Source organism: Schistosoma haematobium, chromosome 2, assembly GCF_000699445.3.
Source record: "Schistosoma haematobium chromosome 2, whole genome shotgun sequence".
Taxonomy (NCBI): Eukaryota; Metazoa; Platyhelminthes; class Trematoda; order Strigeidida; family Schistosomatidae; genus Schistosoma; species Schistosoma haematobium.
Window position 1 is genome coordinate 38249428 of NC_067197.1, and position 26162 is coordinate 38275589.

General features: G+C 35.6%; 1 protein-coding gene across 3 annotated transcripts in view; it reads right to left on the reverse strand.

Annotated features, from left to right (window-relative positions):
- MS3_00006904 (uncharacterized protein) overlaps positions 1 to 26162 on the reverse strand; it is a 102354-nt gene that overhangs the window by 49951 nt on the left and 26241 nt on the right. The window contains exons 1-13 of one of the 3 annotated variants that reach the window (XM_051215140.1): positions 22488 to 22572; positions 22008 to 22457; positions 21770 to 21973; positions 20635 to 20795; positions 18626 to 18708; positions 16981 to 17147; positions 14324 to 14544; positions 12020 to 12532; positions 10359 to 10986; positions 7732 to 8052; positions 5747 to 5914; positions 3481 to 3609; positions 1452 to 2654 (exon numbers count right to left, since the gene is read on the reverse strand). In XM_051215140.1, the coding sequence (XP_051068324.1) occupies positions 1452 to 2654; positions 3481 to 3609; positions 5747 to 5914; positions 7732 to 8052; positions 10359 to 10986; positions 12020 to 12532; positions 14324 to 14544; positions 16981 to 17147; positions 18626 to 18708; positions 20635 to 20795; positions 21770 to 21973; positions 22008 to 22457; positions 22488 to 22523 (4284 nt within the window). In that variant the 5' untranslated portion in view covers positions 22524 to 22572. Of the gene's footprint in view, positions 1 to 1451; positions 2655 to 3480; positions 3610 to 5746; positions 5915 to 7731; positions 8053 to 10358; positions 10987 to 12019; positions 12533 to 14323; positions 14545 to 16018; positions 17148 to 18615; positions 18709 to 19404; positions 21974 to 22007; positions 22458 to 22487; positions 22573 to 26162 lie in introns of those variants that run through there. The other 2 variants (XM_051215141.1, XM_051215142.1) reach the window with 2 other exon arrangements.

Below are 26162 nucleotides of genomic sequence, written 5' to 3' on the forward strand. Positions count from 1 at the left end.
TAAATTAAACAAATCTTAATAAACTGTCTAACTAAATAATAATCATGCCGTATAAGCAGAGATGGATGGTGGCTAGCAGTGGAATCTAGGATGCGCGTCTCGTCCTATTTGGAACCCGTCAGCTGGATTTATCTGCATCCCGGAGTTGATGTTCACAAAGGAACTCGAATCTCATACAGCCCTAAACATTATTGAGAAGATTCAAACAACCAATACAAAAATGAATCAAAACTTCACCCCACTGTATAAGTTAGTGGTTATTTGGACTCAGTAGCTAAGTGCATAATGCGATGGCGTTTGAAGTAAACGGTACTGGGTTCCAGTCCCGGAATGAACATCAACTCTAGGATGCAGGTACATCCAGCTGACGGGTTCCAAATAGGACGAAACGCACATTCTAGATTCCACTGCTAGCCACCATCCATCTCTGCTTGCAATTTAAGGCAATATCCAGGCAATCCGCACAGGATGCATATATACCAATAAGAGACTGATCAATTACGATCCTAAACATAAAAAAACCAAAAAAAAGTAATCATGCCTTTATTGGTTCTAGCGAGAACTCGTAATTGGTGGAATTAAACAGTAACAGTTAATCAGAATGTCTAACGTTTATATAATTCGGTTATCTAAAGTAAATAATTTTCTGAGTACATGATTTACAAACCCCTAAATGAATGAACAAAACGAACGTACGTACGTTATTGAAGTCATGTTAGTCAGACTATCAGGCATTGTAAATGTCGGTGGTTTTCAATTACGGTTAGCAATATTTAATTTGACAATATTGTGATGTGTACCTTTTATGCAAACAGACATAATTAATATGTAGCGGGAATTAAGTGTTTACCAGCAGAATAATAAAATAAAGAGAGGAAGAAGCGAAACGAAGAGCAATCAATATAACACCAGGATCGGAAGAATGATAAATAATGTAAAGGACGATTGAAGGAAGACATACAAATGATGTGTTTCATGCATGATTTTCATACTTTACCAAAGGACTGTGTGACTTTGCATAAAACCGTAAATTGGTTTTCCCATCTCAATATACAAACGACGAAATTGATCTATATATATCAAGCATAGAGCAGTAGCCAAGTAAAGATTTGAGAACTGAATTAAAAGTAATACTTACTTAGTGTGTGGTCTAAAGACAGAACTCAGTTACCTTGGAATAAGGTATGAATCTGTGATTCAACAGCAGAAAATCAAATACTTTAAGTAAATAAGTACAAAAGCAAAAATGTAAATCAGTCATAAAGAACAAGCTTGTGTACTGAACAACGACATCTGTCTACTATTATTAGACTATACAAATCAAAAGGGAATGCAGTCGGATTAGAACTTGCAACCCAACTATTAAACATCTATTTAACTAAAATTAACTAATATAACAATACTACCAACAAAATATGATATAAACATATATGAATAAGTGAAGTAATTACTTTAAATTTAAACTGGAAATTCTCATAAACCGATGTATTAATCATTCTCGATTTTAATTTGTAATTATCTACACCAGAAGGATTCAATTGTTCATTCGGTAAGAAACATTTCAATCTATCCCAATATTCCAATTGAATCAATAAATCAAGTAAGAGAATAACTGATAACTGATTAAAACAATCTATTGAATCTAATAACATATTAATAATAATAATAATGATATTATTTAATGAATATGAATAAGGAATAGAATTAGTCAATTCTATAAACATCCCAATTAAGAGATAAGGGAAAAATAATGTTAAATCGATTGCCATAGTTTTTGAGGATGATGATGTTAATGAAAATGACGAAATTGAATTTTGTGGAAATTGATAAAGTCTATTTAGAAACTGTTGTAATTGTTGTTGTCGTCGTTGCTCGTCGCTTTCCGATGATAACAATAATGATGCTGTTGCCGATAAACAATCAAATAAATCATGAAATAATTCTTTTAATTCTGGCCATGATAAATTTGTAAATATTGGTTGGTTATTTTCATTAGAGTATAATGATGGAATACATTTACAAATAATAAAAAATGTACGTAATGTCAACTTGAAATGTTTATAAGAGAATATTGATCTTAACAATTTATTCAACATTGGTGATTGTGGTTGCCAAAAATTACAATCTTTTGTAGTTGACGAAGTGAGCATCACGCAATTATCATCCTTGTTAATTGTTGAATATATAGTTTGTAATGATAACATTACAAACGAAATGATTGGATTCAGTAATGATGTTGTTGATGATCTTTTCTGATCATATTTATTTTTTTGAATCAAGGCATCTAATTTGAACCAGATTTGATCAATGTACTCTTTAAGTTTGGACGAATCTGTACCGATTAAGTAGTTCTGATCATATTTTGAACCGGGAATAATTAAGCGTAGTAATAATTCTGCAGCCCAATCGATTATATCTTTTATAGTGGATAAACTCTGATCAGGATTTGATAAGAATGATGATGAAACGGGGATATTTTCTACACTATGAGTACGGCGTGTTAAATCTGATGCAACATGTGTTAGTCTATTCAAACCGCTTGATTTAATTCGCAATCGTTGTTGACTAATGTGCAAAGACGAAAGAAATTGATCAGTCAAGGTGGCGGTTAATACATTCACAGAAGATTTCGCAGATTTATACACATTCGACACCTGAATTTGTAACAAAAAACAAGAAAGAAAGGCTAATAATAACTAAGTAATTCGGAGCTTTTATCTACACACGTACATTTTGAAAATACTCTAGAATTAAGGTTACGGTTTACAGTGATTCTAAGTATAAATTCATTTATAATGAGCAACTTTTTAGACTTGATCTAGGTCACTTTGGTAGGATAGACCAACTATCAAGCCAAATAAAGTGAAAGCTGTTAACAAGGCAAACTTCATGTAACCTCTACAAAAATTATTAGACAACAGTCACTTTGTATTAAATCCAAATATGATAGTAAGAAAAAATAATCAAAAAGTAGTACTGATGTCAGGACAATTCTACTGTATGGGGCGGAAACTTGGAGAACTACGAAAGCCATCATCCAGAAGATACAAGCGTTTATAAACAGTTGTCTACGCAAAATATTTCGGATCCGATGGCCAGACACTATCAGCAACAACCTGCTGTGGGAGAGAACAAACTAGATCACAGTGGGAGAAGAAATCAGGTAGAAGCGTTGGAGGTGGATAATAGGACACACATCGAGGAAAGCACCGAACTGCGTCACAAGACAAGCCCTCACATGGAATCCTCAAGGCCGAAGGAAAAGAGGAAGACCAAAGAACACATTACGCCGGGAAATGGAAATAGACATGAGAAAAATGAACAACAATTGGATAGAACTAGGAAGGAAGGCCCAGGACAGAGTGGGTTGGAAAATGATGGTCGGCGGCCTATGCTCCATTGGGTGTAACAGGCGTAATTAAGTACTGATAGATAGGTAATAGAATATAAACAGTTAATTAATTTATTCATTTCACTAACCAATTTCCGGTTAATTAATTTAGATAAATGAAACTGTGATAGATCAGACATGTGTTTATCTACAATTTCACATAATCCCAAAGCCATATCCAAATGCAATTTGAGTGGAATAAATGGTTCTTGTGACTGCTATAGGAGACAAGAAATAAGCAAAAAAAGATCAGGTACAATAACATATTATCAGAAATAATGGTTTTCTTTTTTTTAAAATAAAGAAAACCTAATAATTCATAATCTCATGTAGTATGTGATCAAGATAAACCTGACCAGTGGAGTTTATCCATGTCGGGTGTGAGACAGTTACTCACCGAACATAATGGAAAACAATAGCGCAATATTGTGGATTGATTGAAGTTAGACATCAACACCGTTAGATGCCGACTCAGTGGTCTAGATTTTAAGTGTTCGCATACAAGACCGAAGGTCCTCATTTCGGTTCTCGCGTGCAGAGTCACGGATGAGCACTGCTGAGGAGTCCAATACTAGGAGGGCAACGACCATCCGGTGCTCACATGTTCTTAATGGTCTAACTTAAATCGGTTTATGGCTTCAATGAAACTCAATAATCTCCGCAAACCTATACTGATGATATCCTTCAATTAAGTAATTTGTTTTATAAGTGATGGATAGTTTAAGGATACTCAGGAAATGAATTTATTAAAATGAATTCATAGAACACCGTTGCCGTGGATATTTGCTAAATGGTTGACACTCAAGTATTATCTACATTCCCTACCCAGCATAGAAAGTCAGATAACAGACTGTATCTTTCAGGTTTCTGTTCTCAAATTGGCCAAAAAAAGCAGTTTTAGTGTTGAAGATCATCTTATACATTTCGTTAAATATATAATGATGTCTTACTACTTTACTTTTTGACTGGATACTGACCATACACTAAGTGGTAACCAATACCGTGTTTGCTTAGTTCTTAATGGTGATTGAATGCTATCTATCCCTTGGAATCTCGCCAATAGTTAAAGTGACTTGGTATTGTAAGTACTAGTTTTGATGTCGAATAGTATAAAATGGTCAGGAGAAAGCCCCGTTTGACCTAGGTTTCTTGCTAGTCGGGACTGATTGGGATGACGAGTCTTCAATCTTGGTGGAACTGATTCTTCAGGCGGAATTCGAAATCACGTTACCAAGTGCCACAGTTCAAATGAAATTTAGTAATTAAATAAAAATTCGTATATTTGGCTTTGGGATAAAAAATATTGTGTAAGAGATTATTTTACCATCATGCTTCTCAAATAAGCGTAGGTTAGCACCTATAACTCAAGGATTGACAATCGAGTGCTTTAAACACCAAATCAACACCTTCGCAGTTAAGTATAATGAGCAAATAGAATTGTAGGGTGCTTTTAAATCATGAATTATGTATTAATGTTAAGAGTTTAAATCAACTGTGAGCTAATCAGTCTATATGGTGCAGCAGAATAAAGACAAGATAAAAATCATTACTAAGGAAAACTGGTGAAGATTGTTGAACTTCACAGCTGACATCAGGAATCAATTTTAGTTATTTAAGGATTAAATCGATGAAACTCCTCCATAGTAATAATAATCATGTGAGTACCGGTGACTGATTTTGAGAGGAGATTCCTAAAGTTCTAGTGACAAGCCGTGATTAATGGAGTTCAACCTTGTACGGTGAGAGGCAGTTACTCAGTGAAGGAAATGGAAGATAGTTTCACAATATCGCGAACCCATTGAAGTTAGATATGCAAGTCATTATGTGCAGGCTCAGTGATCTAAAGGTTAGGCGCTCATTACGAGGCCTGACGGTCCTGGATGAGATCCCCGATAAAGTTGTGTATGAACACTGCTGACAATTATCACATTAGAATGATTCAGCTGTTTAGTATTTCCTGGTTTTCAATGGTTATCTAACTAAGATCAGTCCGTGATGAAAACTATGAAGTTGGTTTAATTCAGTTCATATAGTTGTTTTCCCTCTTCACATATAGTAATGAACTCAGTAGAGCGGGATACCGTATCCAAAGTAACTGGAAATTCAAAATTAGCATCAACTTTGCTGTAGTTTATCTTTTGAACAATAACAACAAGAAAAAATTCAGCAGTGAGATACTTACAATTAAAAATATACCCTGCAAGAAGGTGATTTTACATCGTTTTTCAGGAGAACTACAAACTATCCGGGCTCCTTACAACTTAAATAGCACAGCACATTTCTATCAACTAACCACACAAATACCTAGAACCCCGGTGGACCAGTATGGTATTTCATAAACCGAAGGAAACTTACAAGATCCTTGAATGCATCCCAGCTGAAACGTGATAAAAACAAACGACATAATTTGTGTAGAAAACAATTCGCTTCATAATGACTAAGTGAATTGATTAAAAATTCTACTTCTTTGTTATTTGGTTGCATAATATGAAATGGTGCTTCAATGACTAATTGAAGTAAAATCTGAAAAATGGTGAAAAGCATGGGTAAAAGCGATATGATAAAAAAGACCCAATATTTCGATTAATGAACAAATATACTGTTTGGGGAAGCTAACTAAACCAATGTTACAGTTAATCTAACAAGACAATAATACCTGATTATTTGAGACAAAATAAATGAAGTTAAATAAAAACTATCACGCAAGACGGTTGGTAATAGAACTGTTTATAAAATAAAGATATTATTATTGGGAATCAGTTCTCCTTAAAGGAGAAAAGTAATGACTGGAAAACTAGTGTTACAAGACTATACAAACGATACAATAAGCAAATCATCATCATCATATATCCATATACTGTAGCTTTAGCAATGCTAAAGTGTTAAAAGAAAGTTAGAGGCGGCCAAACCAAAACGTGGTATCAGTGCTTGAAGTCACTAACTTCTAGTCTGAGCCATGTTGGTAGATGCAGACTACTTGGTTGGGGTCCGCGTGACTGTCGTAACCAATGGTTGGAGACTCTTGGTGACATGGCTCAGAATCGATCACAATGGCATCGGTGTATACACTCTCTGTCTTCCCTTAAACTAAGAGATTAAAATTGCTTCATATCTTTCTTTCTGCGAACTAATTCTTTCTTCCTGTACTATATCCTTATTGCAATCTTTCTTTTATATATTACCACCATTGAATTAACTACTTTTATGAATCCGGTGTCCATCTTGTCGTGTTAATGAGGTATGGCAACTTGGACCGATGCATGTATATGCCTGGTCCTACGTTGTAACTGACTGACTGATACTGTAGATGGTTTAAATCAATGAAGATTCATAGAAAGGTATGCTAACTTTTTCTCGTTAGGAAAATACCGTCTCCCATGTTTACACTAGTTAATCTACAGGCTTTATTACACATGCAATGTACTTCAAAGATGTTCATGATTAAATACCTGCAAACAACTTATGTCTTTCATTTTCAGCGATCATAATTTACAGGTGGAGGATAGTACAGAGTACATAACAAAGCACTATATAAACATTTTGATAGCTATTCAGATGCCTTGCTAGTATCTTACACTACTTGCAATGGAAGTAGTAGGATATGTGAAATAGTCGAGTAAATCTGTCTTCATAAAATAATTATAAAAGTATCATCTAATATTTGCATATAGAAAAATAAAATAAACTGTTTGTAGATTTCTTCCAAGAGTATTCGAATAACCAAGCATCTCGCAAGTGTTCTCACATAAGCTGTTCAAAAATATTTCTGTCTGAGAAGTTAGAAGTGTGAGTTAGGTGAATAGTTACATTTTGGATAGAATCAAACATAAACAGTGTCAGTAGGTATACTTCAACTGATAAGATGCAAAACTGACCATAACAATATTGTGGCTATTCATCAATTAAATCTTGGATATGTTAATCTAAAAATTGATTGTTTGTCTGCTCATATTAATTTACTTTATTCCAAAATTATTCTCGTTCAGGTCGTATTTTTCCTTTGTTCCTCGGTGCCATTTCTTAACTATGATGCTTCGTATTCTACTGTCGATTTATCGAGGTGACCTCAGGCAGTATAACAGGTTTAAAGGCTATTACATCCTAAATTGAAAACCCATCACCTCTGTGTTGATAAAGACTAGGAAAAAAGTCAAGAAACAACTGCCCGCGTTCACAATGTTTACAACAGTTAGTACATCAACTATTCTCAATAATTATTTGTATCCATTTTTCGAAAACAAAAACATTTTCAAGAAGACAAGTAGTTTTACTACAAAATTTAATGGATAATGATACACATTATTTCATTCTGTTATTAAAATACAGGAAAAAAAACTTACATCTTCCACTCGCACGTACTGATCACTAAAGCATAAATTCAATTGACTTATTCTATCATGTAGTTTTAATGTTAATAATGGATTCGTTGTTAAATCTAATGCACTTTCAATAATAAGATCATAAAGTAAATGTAAGCATATTTGTGGATGTTTATTCGACATTTCAATTAATTGCTTACATCCATATTTTGGTGATATAGGCAATAATGAGAGAACAGTAATGGAAGAATCCGAAGTATCAGAAGATGATGCAGAATGTTTAATGTTAATCTTATTGTCTTTTCGATTAATCAAATCATTCGGTCTATGATAGACAGATAACTAAAATAAATAAAATTTCACAATATTATGCTTTAAACTGAAAAAAAACTAACATACTGAAAAGTATTATTACTTTCTTTTAAAACTAATTTGATAATAACTCACTAAGTACAGGTTTCTAAAGTCAACTTCATGTTATGTGGTGTGTGTGCGGGAGTGGAGAGTAGGCTCAATCGCACGTTCGCCTTAGGATCATCAAGTTACTGGTTCAAAACACACTACACTTAATTCATTTTAGGCGAAGTATGGTATCAAAAATGTTAACGACCATAGTTTGACTGGAAACCAAGTAGATTAATCTAAACGAGTTGAATTTGTGATGGATATTAATACAAACCAGATGCTTAAAATAAAGCAGAAGAAGTTAGGTGGAAACCTGCTACACACTTTTTTATGCAATTTATTTATTTACTTGAACACATAGATATTGGTACAAGGGGGTAACAAATACATATGCGCCACACAAGGCACTTGACTTGTGCGTGGGCTGTGATACTCTTCGGGTGCCCAGACCGAAGCAGGTGGTTTTCTTAAGAAGCCATACCCGGAGCCTTCAACCTAAAGGTCTAATCCACGAGGCAGTGGAGCAACGTCAGGAGATGCAGTCCCATAGTCGCCGGTGACCAACGATTGGTTCATACGCTATTTTTTCTGACAGGACCCTGGAGCCCATGTGCACCACTGGTTTGGAGTCAGGGTTTTTCAACTCCCCTGGGTGGATCCTCCATATTCATGCAAACGACCCAACCAAAAAATTCACATTTTGACGCCATTAGCAAACATCACTGGTACATCGAATGTGGGAGTAAGAGCCGTACTGCAGCAGTTAGTAAATGGCACATGGGAACCACTTTTATTTTTTTCCAAGAGATTGATTCCTACTCAGGCGGGGCATAGTACGTTCGGAAGAGAATCGCTAGTTATTTACTTGACGGTAAAGCATTTTCGATATACGGTAGAAGGTACAAAACAGATCATAAACCTCTTATGAAAGTATTAAGTAACAAACAAGATAACTATTGTCTGAGAGAAATTCGACAGAATTTATTCTCCAATTTACGCCTAGTATACTATGTATTAAAGGCAATTATAACGAAGTAGCAGGTGTGCTATCTAGAACAACAATAAACACGCTCATTTCAGTTGAAATTTATATCACAATCTAGCGGCGTTGCAAAAGGCGGATGTTGAACTAAACAGGATAAGATTCGATAACAATACTTTGTTGGTATTCGAAGAAATTCAGTTCGGTATTGTAAAAATAATGTGACATGTCAACAGGCCGACCGCAACCGTTCATTCAGAAACCATTACAACAAGAGGTATTCAAAATTATGCATAATATATCGCATCCTGAAATAAAAACCAAGGTCAAACTAATCGGCGAATGCATCGTATGACTAAACATGAATAGGGATGTGCGTAATTGGACGAAGGCATGCATGAAATGTCAAAGTCCACAGTCGTACTAGATCTACAGTGTGTTCTTCCCCTCACCTCGACACTAGGTTTAAACATAAACACATCGATATCGTAAGACCACTTACAATTTCGGATAGCTACAACTATACTTTCCCATGCATTGATGGAATGTAGCGGTGCCGATAAAGGACACCTCAGCCGAGTCTATATCCAAAGCCCTATTTAGGAGTGCCAGCGATTATTACAACTGCTAGAAGAGCACATTCTGAAAGTCGCTTATTCCTGAAGCTTCTCAGAATCAAACGTATTCGCACGATATCCTATATTTTGATGGCGAATGGTATGGTTGAACCCCTGCATAGGCAGTTAAAAGTGCCTTATAAGACTTTCCTTATAAACAATGACTGGGCCAATAAGCTTCGTCTTGTCGTGTTGGGTTTAAAAACAACAAATAAACAGGATATTGGATGTTGTTCAGCAGAGTTGGTATATGGAACTACTCTTCGTTTACCCGGAGGATTTTTCGCTTCAGGTAAATGTTCCGACTGATGTAGCCAAACTATGTACAACGCCTAAAGAAGCATATGAACGATTTAAAAATAAAGATTCCTAGACCACAACGACGACGAGTATTCGTATCGCAGCAATTGCATAATAGCACTCATGTGTTTATCAGAAGAGATAATATACAACCCTCTTTGCAGCCGACTTATGATGGTCTGTTTAAAGTGATGGATACGACAGGTAAAACAATTATCGTAGAATAAAAGACCGTCGCATACTATATATATATATATATATATATATATATATATATATATATATATATATATATATATATATATATAATGAACGACTTGAAAATTATCTAATATTTTGCTTACCCCAAATATAATACGCATAATACACTTGATTAGTGAAACTTCATCTTCAGGTAATTCATATCTATACGATGTATTCACTGGTTCCGTTGTAGGCATATTATTATTATATATCATTCTTGGACGACATTCCAAAGAGGCTAATTTACCCAATACATTAATCACTACTGAAAGACCAAGCTCGTTAAATCCCATTAATAATAAAACACGATGTAATTTATTCAATATCAAATTAGGTAAAACATTTTCCAAATCGTCAGTATTATCCATGATATATTCTTTCATCAAAGTATAAACCGAATCTTCATTAATTTTATTATGAGTATTACTTTTGTCATTATTTTGTAAAATTGACTTTAAAAGAATATAAAATAATTCCTTTTTGGTTTTAACCATGGTCAAGCCCAATGGTAGTGTGCACGCTAAATTACGCCAACATGTAAGTTGACCAGCTTTTTGATAAGCGTCAGGAAGACCACTACCAGACAATAGAAGACAATTCACTGCACGAATACACAATGAATCATATTGTGATAAGATTAATGCAAATTGTTGAGAATTTTGTACATGGTGATATTGTTGTTGATATACAATAGTTTGTATACGAAATCCAATTGATATAAGTAATAACCTTTAAAATTCAAGATAAAAATAATAAAAGAATTATTATTAATAGTAGGATGTATGTGAGAATTGATTCATAGTTAGGTTTGAAGGATAATATTCAGGAAACACAACTTAACAAGCCTCTTAAAAAAGCCAGTGTTGAACCAAACAACACAGTATAAGGTTAATAATGATATTGGAAAGAAGTTTTTTAAGGCTAAAAACACTGATGAAATAAGTAGATTAATTGAGATAAACATTACGTCTAATATAAATTGATCCAATTCTTGAAGAAACAACACTGCCCTAAATAAGAATACTGACAAAAGCTCTGTTGAACGTGGTTGATAAGATCGATATATGATAAGCTTGAACTACCAATAGCTATTATTTCTACATTATAACTGTGGAGTATAATAAAACAGAATTGACAATAAGAATCTATTATTGTAATTGATTGGATTCGTTGGAAAAATTAGGGTCAGATAAAATACTTTCAGTAAAAAAGGCCAACACGACAAATTAGCTAATATTTACCAAAAATAAACTTTCAAGTGAATTTCACGTGCATAAATAATATACCTGCTTTTTACAAATGAGCATGTTTTGGTGAAAAAATTTTTCTATGCTTGCTACCAAGATACGTAACCTGATAGAAGTTAATATTCACTCCGTTAATAATAATATGGTGTTAGGTCTGCTCATATTGAGTATTGACGTTAGTGAATGAAGTATAAACATGTTTGCTAAACAAACCATACCTTAAATTAGAATGAGTGTTTAGCAAAGTTAACGAAAATTCAGGTAAGAAATTTTTTATTGAGTATATCATTGATCTAAGCTGTGTAATTGTATTTATAATTAACTGACAAAAATAAAATAGTCTATTGAAAAATGTGAAAACGAATACATCATATCATGTGTCAAAGAAAGTTGGTTAACGATCAAGAATTTAAAGGATAACGGGTTGAAATCAAATGTGTGAAAGATAATTGTCCCTTAGCAATCAAGTTACTGCTTATGAAAATAGTTATGACAATAGTTTAGCAATAACTAACCTGATAAGACGTGCTAGTCGTTTAGCCAACGAGCGCCATGAACCTAAATGCGTTTGTGGACCTGGTGGTAGAACGTAGTCTGAATAGATTTTTTCACATGCTTCAACTAGGCTAAGCACACGGTCAGCAAATGCAATTGAAGTCATGAATCCAGATTCATTAACTGAAAAATGCTGAATATTTTCACATTTTGGTATGTAATCGTAAGCTAAGAGTTGTAAAACACGTTCAATTCTTAATTGACCAAGCAAACAGTTTAAATCCTTCGGATTTAAATATGTACATGATTCTAGATTAGGATTATAATCAGACAAAAGAATACAAATATCATATTGTGTACTGATGGGACTTTTATTCTTCTTGTTAACTTCAATGCCCTTGGGTTCTTCTTCTATATCGCTTTCACCAGCTGAATCAACCGTTGTCCAAATTGTATCATTTTGACTGATTGATGAATCTGTCTGTTGCTTACATGATCCGATGTTTACAGGCGTAACAAAACGTGCGCGTTCTCTAGATGTTAAGAGAGATAAAAGAAGCAAAAGTACAGATGTTCAAATGTATTGAATGAGATCTGGCGGAAAAAAATTGAATATTTAGGAGTTCTATGAGTATTACACTACTTTAATATGATCGAAATAGAGATACCATGAAACACAACAGTAACTTTGATTGCATTCCCTCAGATTTGAGCCATGAAGTTCATGTGAGCTAGTTTTACTAATTCTCTGTCTAAAATAAAGTAGGTGGACGTGGGTTCAAGTTCAAGAACCAACAGCCGAGTGTTTAGTCACTAGATCACTGATGGAGTAAAATTGAACTAACTGAATTTATTATTTACTTGAACACATAAACATTGGTACAAATGGGGTACCAAATACACATGCACAATAACAATTAGGCCAGGAGTAGTTATCATTTATCTGTATGAGAGCTGTGATACTCTCCGGGTGCCCAGACCGAAGCAGGTGGTTTTCTTAAGAAGCCATATCCGCAGCCTTCAACCTAAAGGTCTAATCCACGATGCAGTGGAGCAACGTCAGGAGATGCAGTCCCATAGTCGGCGGTGAACAACGAATGGTTCATACGCTATTTGTTCCGTCAGGACCCTGGAGCCCATGTGCACCATTGGTTTGGGGTGAGGGTTTTCCAACTTCCCTAGGGGAACCCTACGTGTCCACTAACACGGTTAAAGCGCCAGACATTCGCTCTTCGTCCTCTCAATTTCATAGACAACACCTCCACTATGAAAAGGCAGTGAGTAGGACTTCCCCGGAAGTGGCTGTATACACGTGGCCATGTGAGAGCATTTCGAGAGGGGAAGCAGACCCTCCCCACCCTCAGCCGCACCAAGGCATTTGGGGCAACGCGACGCTTTATTTATGTCACGTATAAATTGACTAATTCTCGAAATAAGTACACCAAGCAAAACCTAAATGGTAATTAATGATTAAATAGATATTTTGCTAAGATTCTATCCCAAAGTTGAGGACTAGAGTGCAAACAATGTGTTGGGACAGAAAAAACCGATATTGTTCATAGATCAATGCTCAACACTGATATCGGAATAGTTTGACCGGTGGATTTAAACAGAATGGTCTAGGCTTATCGTTTATCTAACAAGATGTAAAGATTTTGGTTTCAATTTCAGTCAGAAGTGAGTAGGTAGTGTTGTTCAGTAATCACAAACTAATGTCGGATCTTTAATACTATTTTGTTTTACTATGGTCGTATAACCAATAACAATTTCGAATGTTGATTATATTAAGTAAATGGGACAATTACAACACCGCCTACTAAAATTTAAGTCGTGGAATATTACCTTGACAACGGCACAGTTAACAGTTTCTAGTCGTACGTAAACATAATACAAGTAGGATATACCAATTCATAGTCGGGGAGAACGAGAAGTTTAGTGAATAAATCCTTTCAATGAGTGAACATGCTTAGCGTGAGGCCAGTAAACTAATGAAACAAAAATCCAGGGTATTTCCAAAATATTCTCAGTGCTCTAAGCGCTCATCAATAAGATACGATCTGATAAACCGACGTTTCAGATTTTCCAAACTATTTCAAGAGTCAGCAAATAATGTACGATATGGAGGTCGTACCACATGTCCAAGTCGCCGAAGCCAGTGCTTCTAGGTCGTGCCACCTAGTACGTTACTATTATTATTATTATTATTATTATTATTATTATTATTATTATTATTATTATTATTGTAAGCAAACACACGATGCCGAAACTTGATATGGTATATGACAATATTCAATTTGTGTAGGTCACTGGGTATCTCAACTTACCGGACAGGACGTAAACAAATTGCAAATAATGTCAGTATAAGTTCAACTTCTGGTTGATTTAAAAATTCTACAAGATTTTTTGTTCTTTCCCAAGCAATAATTGGATCTGGAGGTTGTAGTAAACATGCGAATAACTTGATTAACTGTGATGGTAAACGTAATAATTGCATTAAAATAAATATGTGATCTTCCGATCTACAAGCACGAACAGTTACACCAGCCTATGAAAAAAATTGTGTGAAAAATAACACATTTTATCGAAACAAATTAAGTTATAATCAATTATTTAGAGGTGCTGGGTTTATGTCGATTTGATATATAGTGTTAATTATACTGTATCTATAATGAGTTAAGATTTTCATGGGTAGTTTTCACTAAAAATTGAAATCAGTTGAAGAATTAAAGTGTAATTCAGAAAATTGTGTTCACTAGTAATTGACTTCAAAATGAATTGATCGAGACTATATAGTCGATAGTTACAATCTGTGAAGTAAACCAATCTGATGGTTCTTTAGTGTTTTTTAGGTTTGAAAAGCAGCATTTGATTCGGTAGACCGCGAGATTCTGTGGCAGTGTCTGTCATTAAAAGGCGTACCCTAGAAGTACATAAACCTTGTGAAGGCTTTTTACTCGAACACTACCAATCGAGTCAGAGCTTATGGCGAACTGTCATCTGCTTTTGCAACCTCAAGTGGTGTCCGTCAAGGCTGTCCACTTTCTCCATTTTTGTTTAATTTCATCATAGACCTATTGATGGAAATAACATTTTCGTCGACTGAATTCTCGGGCATTGATCTCCTACCAGGAGGTCAACTTATCGACTTAGAATACGCGGATGATATAGTCCTGTTTGGTGAAGACGCTGATAAAATGCAGAGTCTTCTGGTAGCACTGAGCAACAATGCCAGAATGTTCGGAATGCGCTTCCTCTCCCTCTAAATCCAAGCTGCTGCTTCAGGACTGGTCTGCGTCAACACCTAAACTAAGGATAGGGAGTGAAGTAGTCGAACGAGTTGACAACTTCACTTATCTTGGAAGTCTGACCAGCCCTAATGGGTTGGTGTCTGACGAAATCTCAGCACGGATTCGAAAAGCTCGCTTGGCTTTTGCCAACTTGCGTCACCTATGGCGAAGGCGAGATATCCGTCTATCAATTAAAGGACGAGTATACTGCACCGCAGTCCGTTCTGTTTTACTTTACGGCAGCGAAACATGGCGATTAAAAGTAGAAGACACTCGTAAGCTATTAGTATTTGACCACAGATGCCTCAGAAATATTGCTCGCATCTGCTGGGATCACCGGTTAAGTAATAGTGAGGTTAGACTCAGGGTATTAGGGAACGATGGTAAATCAGTTGATGAGGTTGTGAATCTTCATCGACTGAGATGGTCGGGCCACGTGTTACGTATGACCGAACACCGATTACCACGACGTGCAATGCTAACCGGTGTTCGGGATGGTTGGAAGAAAGTAAGGGGCGGCCAAACCAAAACGTGGTATCAGTGCTTGAAGTCACTAACTTCTAGTCTGAGCCATGTTGGTAGATGCAGACTACTTGGTTGGGGTCCGCGTGACTGTCGTAACCAATGGTTGGAGACTCTTGGTGACATGGCTCAGAATCGATCACAATGGCATCGGTGTATACACTCTCTGTCTTCCCTTAAACTAAGAGATTAAAATTGCTTCATGTCTTTCTTTCTACGAACTAATTCTTTCTTCCTGTACTATATCCTTATTGCAATCTTTCTTTTATATATTACCACCATTGAATTAACTACTTTTATGAATCCGGTGTCCATCTTGTCGTGTTAATGAGGTATGGCAACTTGGACCGATGCATATATGTGCCTGGTCCTACGTTGTAGCTGACTGACTGACTTTAGGTTTGATGAGTCTTTTTTTTAATTGCATAAATCCTCTACAAAATTACTTCAGCGAGTCATTTTTCATCAGTCGTTTCCTGATTTGTTTTGGACCAGACAGTAACTTTTAGCTTCACTTACGAAACCCATATACTACAATTCACCTTTTTCTCAAAAAGATATTTTGCAAAGAAAATTGGTGAGGCTATAGTTTATGGACGAACCAATCAGGTATTAAATAACAGGTCTCGGATTTTGGCGTGAAACTCAATCATCCATTTGACTAAATAGGGTTTTGGCATTATAGCTGATATCAGTTCGTGATGAAAACCCCAAATCTAATTCCTAACATTAATCATCAACTGTAAATCATAATTCTTATTCCTCACGCAGGTCTATAACCCTCATTTGGTCCTAAGTATTAGGTGAACACTCTCAAGGTCAGTTTAGTGTCGCTTAAATGTCGTCCATAAATTATGGTCTCACCAGAAAATTTATTTGGTAAGAACGAAAGAAGATTACTTTAAGCGGGTAACACACGCGTATGAACATATCTACAAGAACAATATCACAAAGCCCCAAATGTAAATTCAAACCAAAAGTCAGTTACATAAACTTGTACTTGGTAAATAAATAACATTATAAGGTTTGGTAAAACAGTATTCAAATCTTAGTAACTGAAAGTAAGCTATCACGAAATAATGTTTGACTTAGAAAGAACTTTTTAAAACTAAAACCTGTTAAACAAGAAATAATTTTAAATAAAGCCAATCAGACATTATTAGTTAACTTACAGTTAAAATTAACCAATTTGATAAATGTTTGAGAAATGTTGGATCATGAGTACGACCAGCATATTGATTTGACCAAAAGTGACGCAAACAAGCAAAGAGAATAGAGCAGGTTGATCGCATTTCATTTAGTTGAACTAGATGTGCAGAGTCAACTTTTGAACCGATCACTGAAATGTTCATAGAATAATTGAGTTTTACTTTATATGGGATTATCCATTTTTACTAAAGTTTACAATGAAATATGCACTCTATCTTATCGCAGATGAATAAAAAGCAAAGAAGTGACCTTAAATGTATGTCACTGCGGTAGGTCAGTAAAAAATCTAGAAACTGAGAAATAATGGTGGTGAGTAGTTGTTAACTAAGTACATTATTAAATGTTTCGAGGCCGACATTACACGACGTCGAGTGAACAAAATTTAGTCGATCTTACAAGTAACTAGCTGCTATTGTGAAACATGGATACATAACCGAAATCTCGAGGCAAAGTATTAAGAATTACCGATCACTGAATTTTAATTACACTGTATTTTGTGACTGTTTCAGTGTACACAAGTGAACCTAAACTGATTTCATATCTGGGCTAAATCACAAATTTAACGAAACTAACCAAAACAAACCAAAGAATCAAAAATCACCGCCTGAATGGTATTGAAATTTGAATAGCGTGGGTTTGATTTTGTTTACCATCATGTATAGAAAGTGGTATGGAGTTGTGAACTAAAACAAAACGCATCTATTGCACTTTCTTGTTTTCCATCATCTTTCAATACACCCTATCTATACTTCGTTGGAACAGATAATTTCAAGGAAATTCCAGATTACGAACGCTAGTAATAAATAGACAAATCATAATGATGGATTGGAAATCTATTAAAAAAGCATCAGAAATCCAAGTTTATACACGCTGGCATAACTGTACCATAAAATTAAAAATGACAATTTCTCAAATTCAGCATAGTAATTGCAGACTAAATCTTAATGTCCAATGTACATATATTATGCAGTGAATGTTTATAATGAATAAAAGAGATTACTTAATACAATTTCGGACGGTCTAACAAAAGTAATATTTTAGAATGGATTTATATAAAAATAGTTAATTTTTCTTGACCAGAATAATTTCAAAATTATACATTGAATTAGTTTATAATATGTTTAATCGATCCTTAGTCTTTTGATAGTTTTTGCAAAATAGTATAACCAGAAGCGGCAAAGCTGAATAACATAGGAAGTAAACAACCCGTGTCATTGATAAATGTTAGATCTATTCAGTTTGAATCAGTTGCATGTTTTTTTACCACAGTTGTCAGTTACCGGTAGGTTAAGTTAATGCAACTTATTTATCGGGTAAATATATATGTACTGTCTTTCAAACAGCACGTTATGGGTGAACTATTAATACTATACAGTTTCTCAAGCCAAAATAGTTGGAATGGGTTTCAAACTTGCGACAGTGGTAATAAGTTAGTACTAGTTCGCATCATTTAACAGTATGGATTGTATGGATCTGTTCTGTCAATTTGATGAGAAATTTTGGATTTGGTAAATATTTTATTATCATAGTGCATCATTGAATATTTCAAAACATATGATTTCTGAGATATAACATGTGTAAAACAATATCAGTCTTACTTAAACTCACATATTCCCGGTTGTGATGAAGTCAAATTCTCATAAATTGAACACTGTGTTAAAATATTTGCTAAATATTCTTCAATACGATTTCTGTGAATAGAATAAAATCAATATCCTGAGTACTATAATAAACTGAATAAGTTCAAATTAAAAAATATCAAATTTACTGAACTCAGAATCTTTTTCTATCGTTTATTTATTTATTTATTTTAACACATAGATATTGGTACAAGAAGGCACCAAATACATATGCGCCACACAAATCTTATTTGATATGTGTGAGGGCTGTGATACTGCCCGGGTGCCCAAACCGAAGCAGGTGGTTTTCTTAGGGGGCCACTCCTCGAGCCTTTGACCTAAAGGTCTGACCCACAAGGCAGTGGAGCATCGTAAGCAGATGCAGTCCCATGGTAGCCGGTGACCAACGATTGGTTCATACGCCATTTGTTCCCGCAGGATACTGGAGCCCACGTGCACCATCAGTTTGGGATCCGGTTAAAGCGCCGGACATTCGCTTTTCGTCCTCTCATTTTTGTAAATAACACCCCCGCCACGAGAAGACAGTGAGTAGGACTTCCCTGACAGAGGCTATATACGCGTGGCCATGTGAGAGCATTTCGAGAAGGAGAGCGGACTTTCCCCACTCTCGGCCGTACCAGGGCATTACTATAAATCGATTCATGTTATTAAATTTTACATTAGCATAGTGAAAGAGGAAATTAACAAGATGAGAGATAGGGAGGAATAATATTAACTTCAGTGGAAAGTTAAACATAAGACATAAAGTTCAGAAGTAATGAATATTAACAAAGGATAAAAAGTAGTGTGGAATCACATTAAGTTCACGGTTTGAAAAGTGGATACAACTAACTGAAAACGATTTCGAATCATAGCACACCAAATGGGCAAAATGCTACGATATTACCCTTTTTACATTTTCCGGTGATATATAACACAACATTGATTAAAAAAGTCAACTTACACTTAAGCAAAGTATTAGATTAATTGGAAGATATAGAAGATTAAAAGGTGAAATACTCAACAATATAGTACATTATTAATTGCATGTGCATTTTATGGAAGACCACGTGGCAAAGTAATTTATTCGGCTATGAACTTCTTAACATAAGTTAAATATACTATTTTTTAAATTTCCGGTTCACTTTTACACCAGACAATTAACTAGAATACTCCACACTTTTGTAATAATAGTTGTGGGAAATCAGGATATAGCTGTATAATCGGGTTTGTATTTGTAACCGATTGCCAATAAGGCCTAATTGAAAAAAACACTAATACATAGGGAGCCTAATGTAAGGTTAACTAGTTCCAACCATTCTAAACTAGTTACACTGAAACTATGGTCGAAGGAATTTAGACAGCACTGAGGACTATGAAATATGACGGTGTTTGGTGTAGAAAAATTGACTGGTATCAAATAATTGATTATGTGCCTGTAACACAAAAGTGGTGTACTCTTTTGCAACAAATGAATATATGATGGGAGAAACATTACTGAAATGCGGTAATTAATCCATTTAAATATGTGGTTAGTCAGAAAGTCATAAGAAACGTAAAACCTGGGGCATGAGCATTAGTCCAAGTTGCTACATCACATCAGGATGTTAAGATTGAATTATAAAGATGAACACCAAAACGGAAACAGTGCTAGTATTAATGGAAAGTATGCTATCTATAAGATTTGAATCATCATTGTCATATGGGCCAAACTTAGTAAAAACACTTTATCCTCAAGATGGTATTTTATGACGTGTTTTAATTTGTAGTTTATTTGACCTTTGACAAATGAATCTTGTTAAATATGATGGCACGAAATAACATAGTATTGTTTGTTACCATAGTGTTGGAGACCCTTTAATTGAATGAATTAGAAGCGAGAAATATACAGTACACTAATAAAATTAAACCTTTTAGAAATATCAGCTAAAAAAGGATTGGTCTGCTGTCACCTTATTGGTCAACACCTGTGTCAATATATCCCACAAAGACGCTCACCTGCATTGAACTAGTTTATACGCAACAAGGGGAATTTCCTCGAAAATAATCCAATGCGACACTTCACTTGTCTCTTTTAATTCACTGAGTACAGACTGAATCAATGTGGCTTTTTCATACTCGTATTTCAGACAAACTGTCCTCTTGTCTTGACATTTACTCTGTAAACAGAGAAACATTCGACTGATTATATACGAAGTCAAAAATATATACAAAATCATTTCACTTGAATTATAATGCCAGAACATCGGCAGGAGTGCTAAACAGACTAGATCCTAAACATCATGCACGAATAGTTGATCGACCGGCTTACATATAAGCTAGAACAGTAATTAAAGTTGTCAAGATAAATAACATTAACCCCTTCAGCAGAAAGAAATGGGTCGAAGCTTGACACTTTCATAGTCCTTCATACATGCTCCACACGGAAACTTTCAGCTGGAAAATACATCCACAAATAGTTTTCAAATTCTGACAGAAAGTTGAGTATAATCTTTACCAGCAAAGAGTTTTGAGTTACTTGTTGTCAACTTATTCATAGAGGACACTGATTGAGTTCGCATGCAATACTTACTGTTAATGGTTAGTGGAAGATACAGCAGGAATGAATGAATTATTTGGTTCTTCCAACTATTTCTTCTTACTCACATCCACAGCATTATATGTGCAGAGCAAAGATGCCGGTTTGAAAAAGGTTGAAAAATGACGTGAGAGGAGGATAAGACTCAGATGTACCTTCTGGGAGGTTGACACCGATGGCTTAGTATAGACATATATTAGAAGACTTATTAGTGTAATAATTTCCTATTCGTACAACAAATGTAGATTCCAGAGGAGATTACCACTCTCTATCAATGGCTTGGTGTCTTGAACCGACAACAAGATTTTTATGCAATCTTACAGGCGAATAAAGGTTAAGCAGCTCAGCAGTGAAATTTGACAGTGCTGGTACCAAACAAACAAACACTAGTTCCAAGCAATTGCACATAGACTTCAAAGACCTTTCCAAAGTGTCAAGCAAAACGGTTAGCTTTTTTTGATGATTACACTGAGATATCTAAAAATATTGAAATAAATTAAGTTTAACCGTGTTATTTAAATCATGACAACTCGACAAATTCTGTTGAACACTAACGTCTACACTGTGGGTGTGGTCCGTCACTTTCCAGGCTGACACTTCCATTTCAGACGATTCTTTAAGCACCTTGCTTAGACGTTTAAGTGCCTGTAACCATTTTCCCCAATTATCGGCATATTTACAAAGAAGTAGGTAAAATGGATCATCGGGAATATTGAATCCACTTGAGTCCGGGGCTGTCAGGAGTTCAAAATCGGAGTCCTAAAGAGTTAATACAATTTGACGAATACTGTACTTTGAGAAAATTATTTTCTGTTTCATTTAACAGATCAAGTGAACGATTTATATACAAGTTTCTCAAATGTTCTGAGCTAAGTGGAGGGGGGAAACTATCAAATACCAAACCTCCTTCGACAGATGAACTCATGGGCAAGTCTGGTGCAGATGCTTCGACTTTGTTTTGTTGAGTATCTTCAACAAACGATTCAGCTTCATGATCAGCTGATTGATTTTCTTTTACGTCGGTCGCAAAATGTTCATCCAGGGAAGGGTATAAACAGTTTGAGCCCTTAGGAGCCAGAAACTCGCCAGAAGAGAAAATTGATTGAACTGCGTTATCCTCATTTCTTGATAAAATATTGGGCTCAGAAACTGACGGCTGAGAACTGGTAAAGACCTCATCTTCAACTGGAAGAGGATCGTCAGGTACAATAACTGATTCTAATCGAGAAATAATTTCATCAGTCTAAAAGTAAAACATGAAATTACATCAAACCTTCAACTTGGGCTTTCTAACTCTGACAGCTTCCATTTAGTCCATCAAGTAGCGCACACATTAAGCATTCCCCGGTATGGGTGATTTTTAAACCAATAATCAATATCTGTGTTAAGTGCTTGTATAAACCAGTTGACTTCTTTTTCTTCTCAATTTATTGTTCGATACAGTTTAAGGTATTTGATTGTGTCCAATGAGTGGTATTGTGACCACTGAATTGCACTAATTCTAGTCAGTGTGGTGGTGATCTGTGGATTAGTATATCTTGTAGTTTGAGTTAGTGCGTTTGTCCTACAACAGTAGGGATTGTAGATACCAAAAGCTATTACACTATCAGACAAGAGGTTGTTTGCGTGCAACGTGAAATTAATAACGTGGTGATCCAAACGTTTAGAGAAAACGTTAGTTTCAAGAATAACAAATAAATTGTTTTATTGAAGATGTGTAAGGAGATGGAATTGAATGAATAATGGGAGAACAAAGATGAAAGTGAGAGAGACAGAGAGTAGTTTGTGATGTGTGTTAATCATAAACATAGTAATTGATGAGGCATGCATCAGACACAGATGGTTCAATGGAAGGATGGTAATCCATAGGTGAATGTCAAGTCTACTCACAAAGCTATAAACTGTTAATGTTGTGACCATTTAGGCTGAGACAGCATTCCGAATGGAGGCCACTTTCAATAAGAAAAGCAGAAAGAGTGCCTGAGATTTTGTTGTTTGATGTGCACTTTCCAAGGGTGGTCTTCAAGAGTGTGGTGATGACGTCCTGCTGATGTTCACGTTGTGGCGGCTTGACAGAAGTTAACCTAGGATTATTCCTTGTGAAACTCTTGATGTTTTTACCTTAGAACTCAGGCGCATTCTATTTATCTTGTTACCAAACATCCTGTTCTCTAGGTAGTTTTGGAGCCAGGATAAACTTTGGTAATTGTTATGTGGAATACATGAGACACGATGTCGAAAACTTTTGTGAAATGGAGGGATATTACATCGTGAAGGATGCTGTTCTTATCCATGTATTCGCTTTTATTCATTGACAAGTGCTTTCATTACCTTCGGCAGTATTAAGAGAAATGCAACATGTCCGTAACAAACTGGGCTTTTTATCTTCTTTCAAGGTTCTCGTGTCAGTTGGTGTGAATCTACCGGGCATCCGAACAGGTCACACTGATATGTTAATGGATTTTGCACACTCGTTCAGGATTACGGGTCGGACCTCGTTACCGCCTGTGAATTTGATGGGTGGAGGGATTTTGGTCTCTTTAATAATTACCCGGTAGTTAGCTAGCTGTCTACTAGACACTCAACTGGCACCAGAGCCCGCATGCTCCTGGTTTTATGGTCTATGAGATTAGCAATAAAGATTCATCTCATCACTAAGATAGCGCGATTGTTGTTGGCTGCCTCTCTGAAAGTGCGAAGTCACTCTGCAGTTATTGTATTTTGCTTCCTGAGATTGAGAGATGGAGTTTTGGAATATTTAGCCAATAGAATTTGGTCAAATCCCATGTATGGTACGTTTAGCATCACCTGAACTATCACATTTTCATGAGCATCAGGACCTGTGGGGGACGTTTTATTTCTCCAGTAATGTATATCTTGCCGTTCATGTTAAAGCAACACCAGCATGATTCAACCAACTCAGACAATTCATTAGTGTGTGATGTTGTGGTTTTGAAGCGACCGTTAATGAATGCCTCCACATATTTTTTATCTCTTCTAGCTCAGAGCTTGATCTTCCTCCTACCGAGGCACTTAATGATTTTTCTCATCACCTGATTCAACTCTACGGCAACATGGAGTTTCCAGTTTTCAAGTAGATTTTAGTTTAAAGTGCGCTGACCAAGTCCTATTCGAGTCGGGCGCTGTAGGTTCATCACCACTTAGAACATCCCATCTGTGTTCTATAACGCGGGTCACTGACCAAAGTCAGTCGACACAATGCAATGATTCCGTCAGCTTTTTTGCTATTGACTCACAGATTTAGATAGGCTTTTACATCATCTGATGTGACTGGAGAGGTTGTTATTCGAGCTGTGCCACGCTTAAAGAGCATCATTTAAATCCCCTGGTAACAGAAGTTCATTGACATTAGACGTTGAGACTTATTTGTAGTGAAGTATCAAACCAACATAGCGTTTAGTGTGGTTGGAGAATAGTAAAGGGTTATCGGTTCCTAATCTTTTAAATCCCTATCTCAACATATCATTATTAAGATTTACATTCAAAATGTATAACTGAGGGGGGGAGTAAAAAGTGGTGAATGCGTGAGCAGAAAATCGAAATGGCACAGCTGAGTCATGCAGATGTGGTCACTTTGCGAATCTCATTCCTTTTCACGATAAATACATTATTCTATTACCAGTCCAAGCGTGTTCTTCAGAAATGCCTAACATATTGCTGACTAGTACAACAGTAATGGTCAGTATAGACAACGATTTGACTTCCATATCATGATAAATCTGCGATGCTGGAATCAGATTTTCCATTCTTGTGACCAACATAGTGTACCAGCACCAAACTAGACCTTAAATCCTTAAACCCTCCGATACCATGTGGTACATAAGTCATATTCAAATACATAGTGACTTTCCCATGTGTGACACCGGTTCCGAAACGGATTGCCATTTTGTGGAATATATTATTAAGGAAGTATCTGTACCATGCAAGGAGGAAAATTATACAACTTTGAGGTTGTCAACAAAAAGAAAATGCCCACTTTTTCATGGTTATCGAGGTATCAACAAGGTAAGGTTTAAAACGTAGTTTATCCTGTATATAACCTTAGACGACTTCACCAGTAGAAAGACGTGATGTGGGAACATATGGTTTTGCTTCACTTTTAAGAAAGAGATCAAACCAGCACAAGAGTAGACTTGTAGTGGCATTGGGCCCTAATACGAGACAATGTAGGAAATAGACATTCAACATTTAACACGGGGAATGCTTGATTTCGAATTCTAAATACAGTACATTCGTTTGTGGTTATCTACTACTTCTTGATCCGATTACGTTATTTCTGGGATTCTTAGTTCATATTATAATTCGAATACTCATAATTATCATATCATATTAAATATATTGTTCTGTGTCTAGCCTAAGTTTATTCTCTATCATGTATTGGTAATTTTTACAATGTAGTGAGTTGGTGTAGATGACGATGTGAATTCCACGCAAGATCTTATAGATTAGGCAGTTATATCGTGACAAATCTACATTTATAGGATTAGGTCTAATATTAGAGCGGTGCTTTTATCAAAGCAGACCATAATTTCACAGACTTTCTATATCATAAAATTGTAAACTTGGCAATCAGCGAATTATGAGATAGCGGAGAAGATTCGTAGCCCATTTTCTGACGAAGTTTGTGCGGATGATGTCGTTCAGGAGAACGGTGAATGCTCCACGACCAATTCATCCAGCTCAGAGAACAAAACTCCATCAAGATCAACTAATAACCATGTTCAATGCTATTCATAAGACAAAGTATAACGCGAAGATGATAAGCCACTTATCTTAGTATTTTAGTGTTTGGTCTCGGACTTAGAGTAACCGATAGTCCCTATGATGTCAGTAAAATTTATTCTGTAACGTGTAGTGAGTCATAAGTTATTCTCAATGGTGGAGCATACCTATTGCTACGTTTTGACCGCAAAGTCACAAGAGAAGG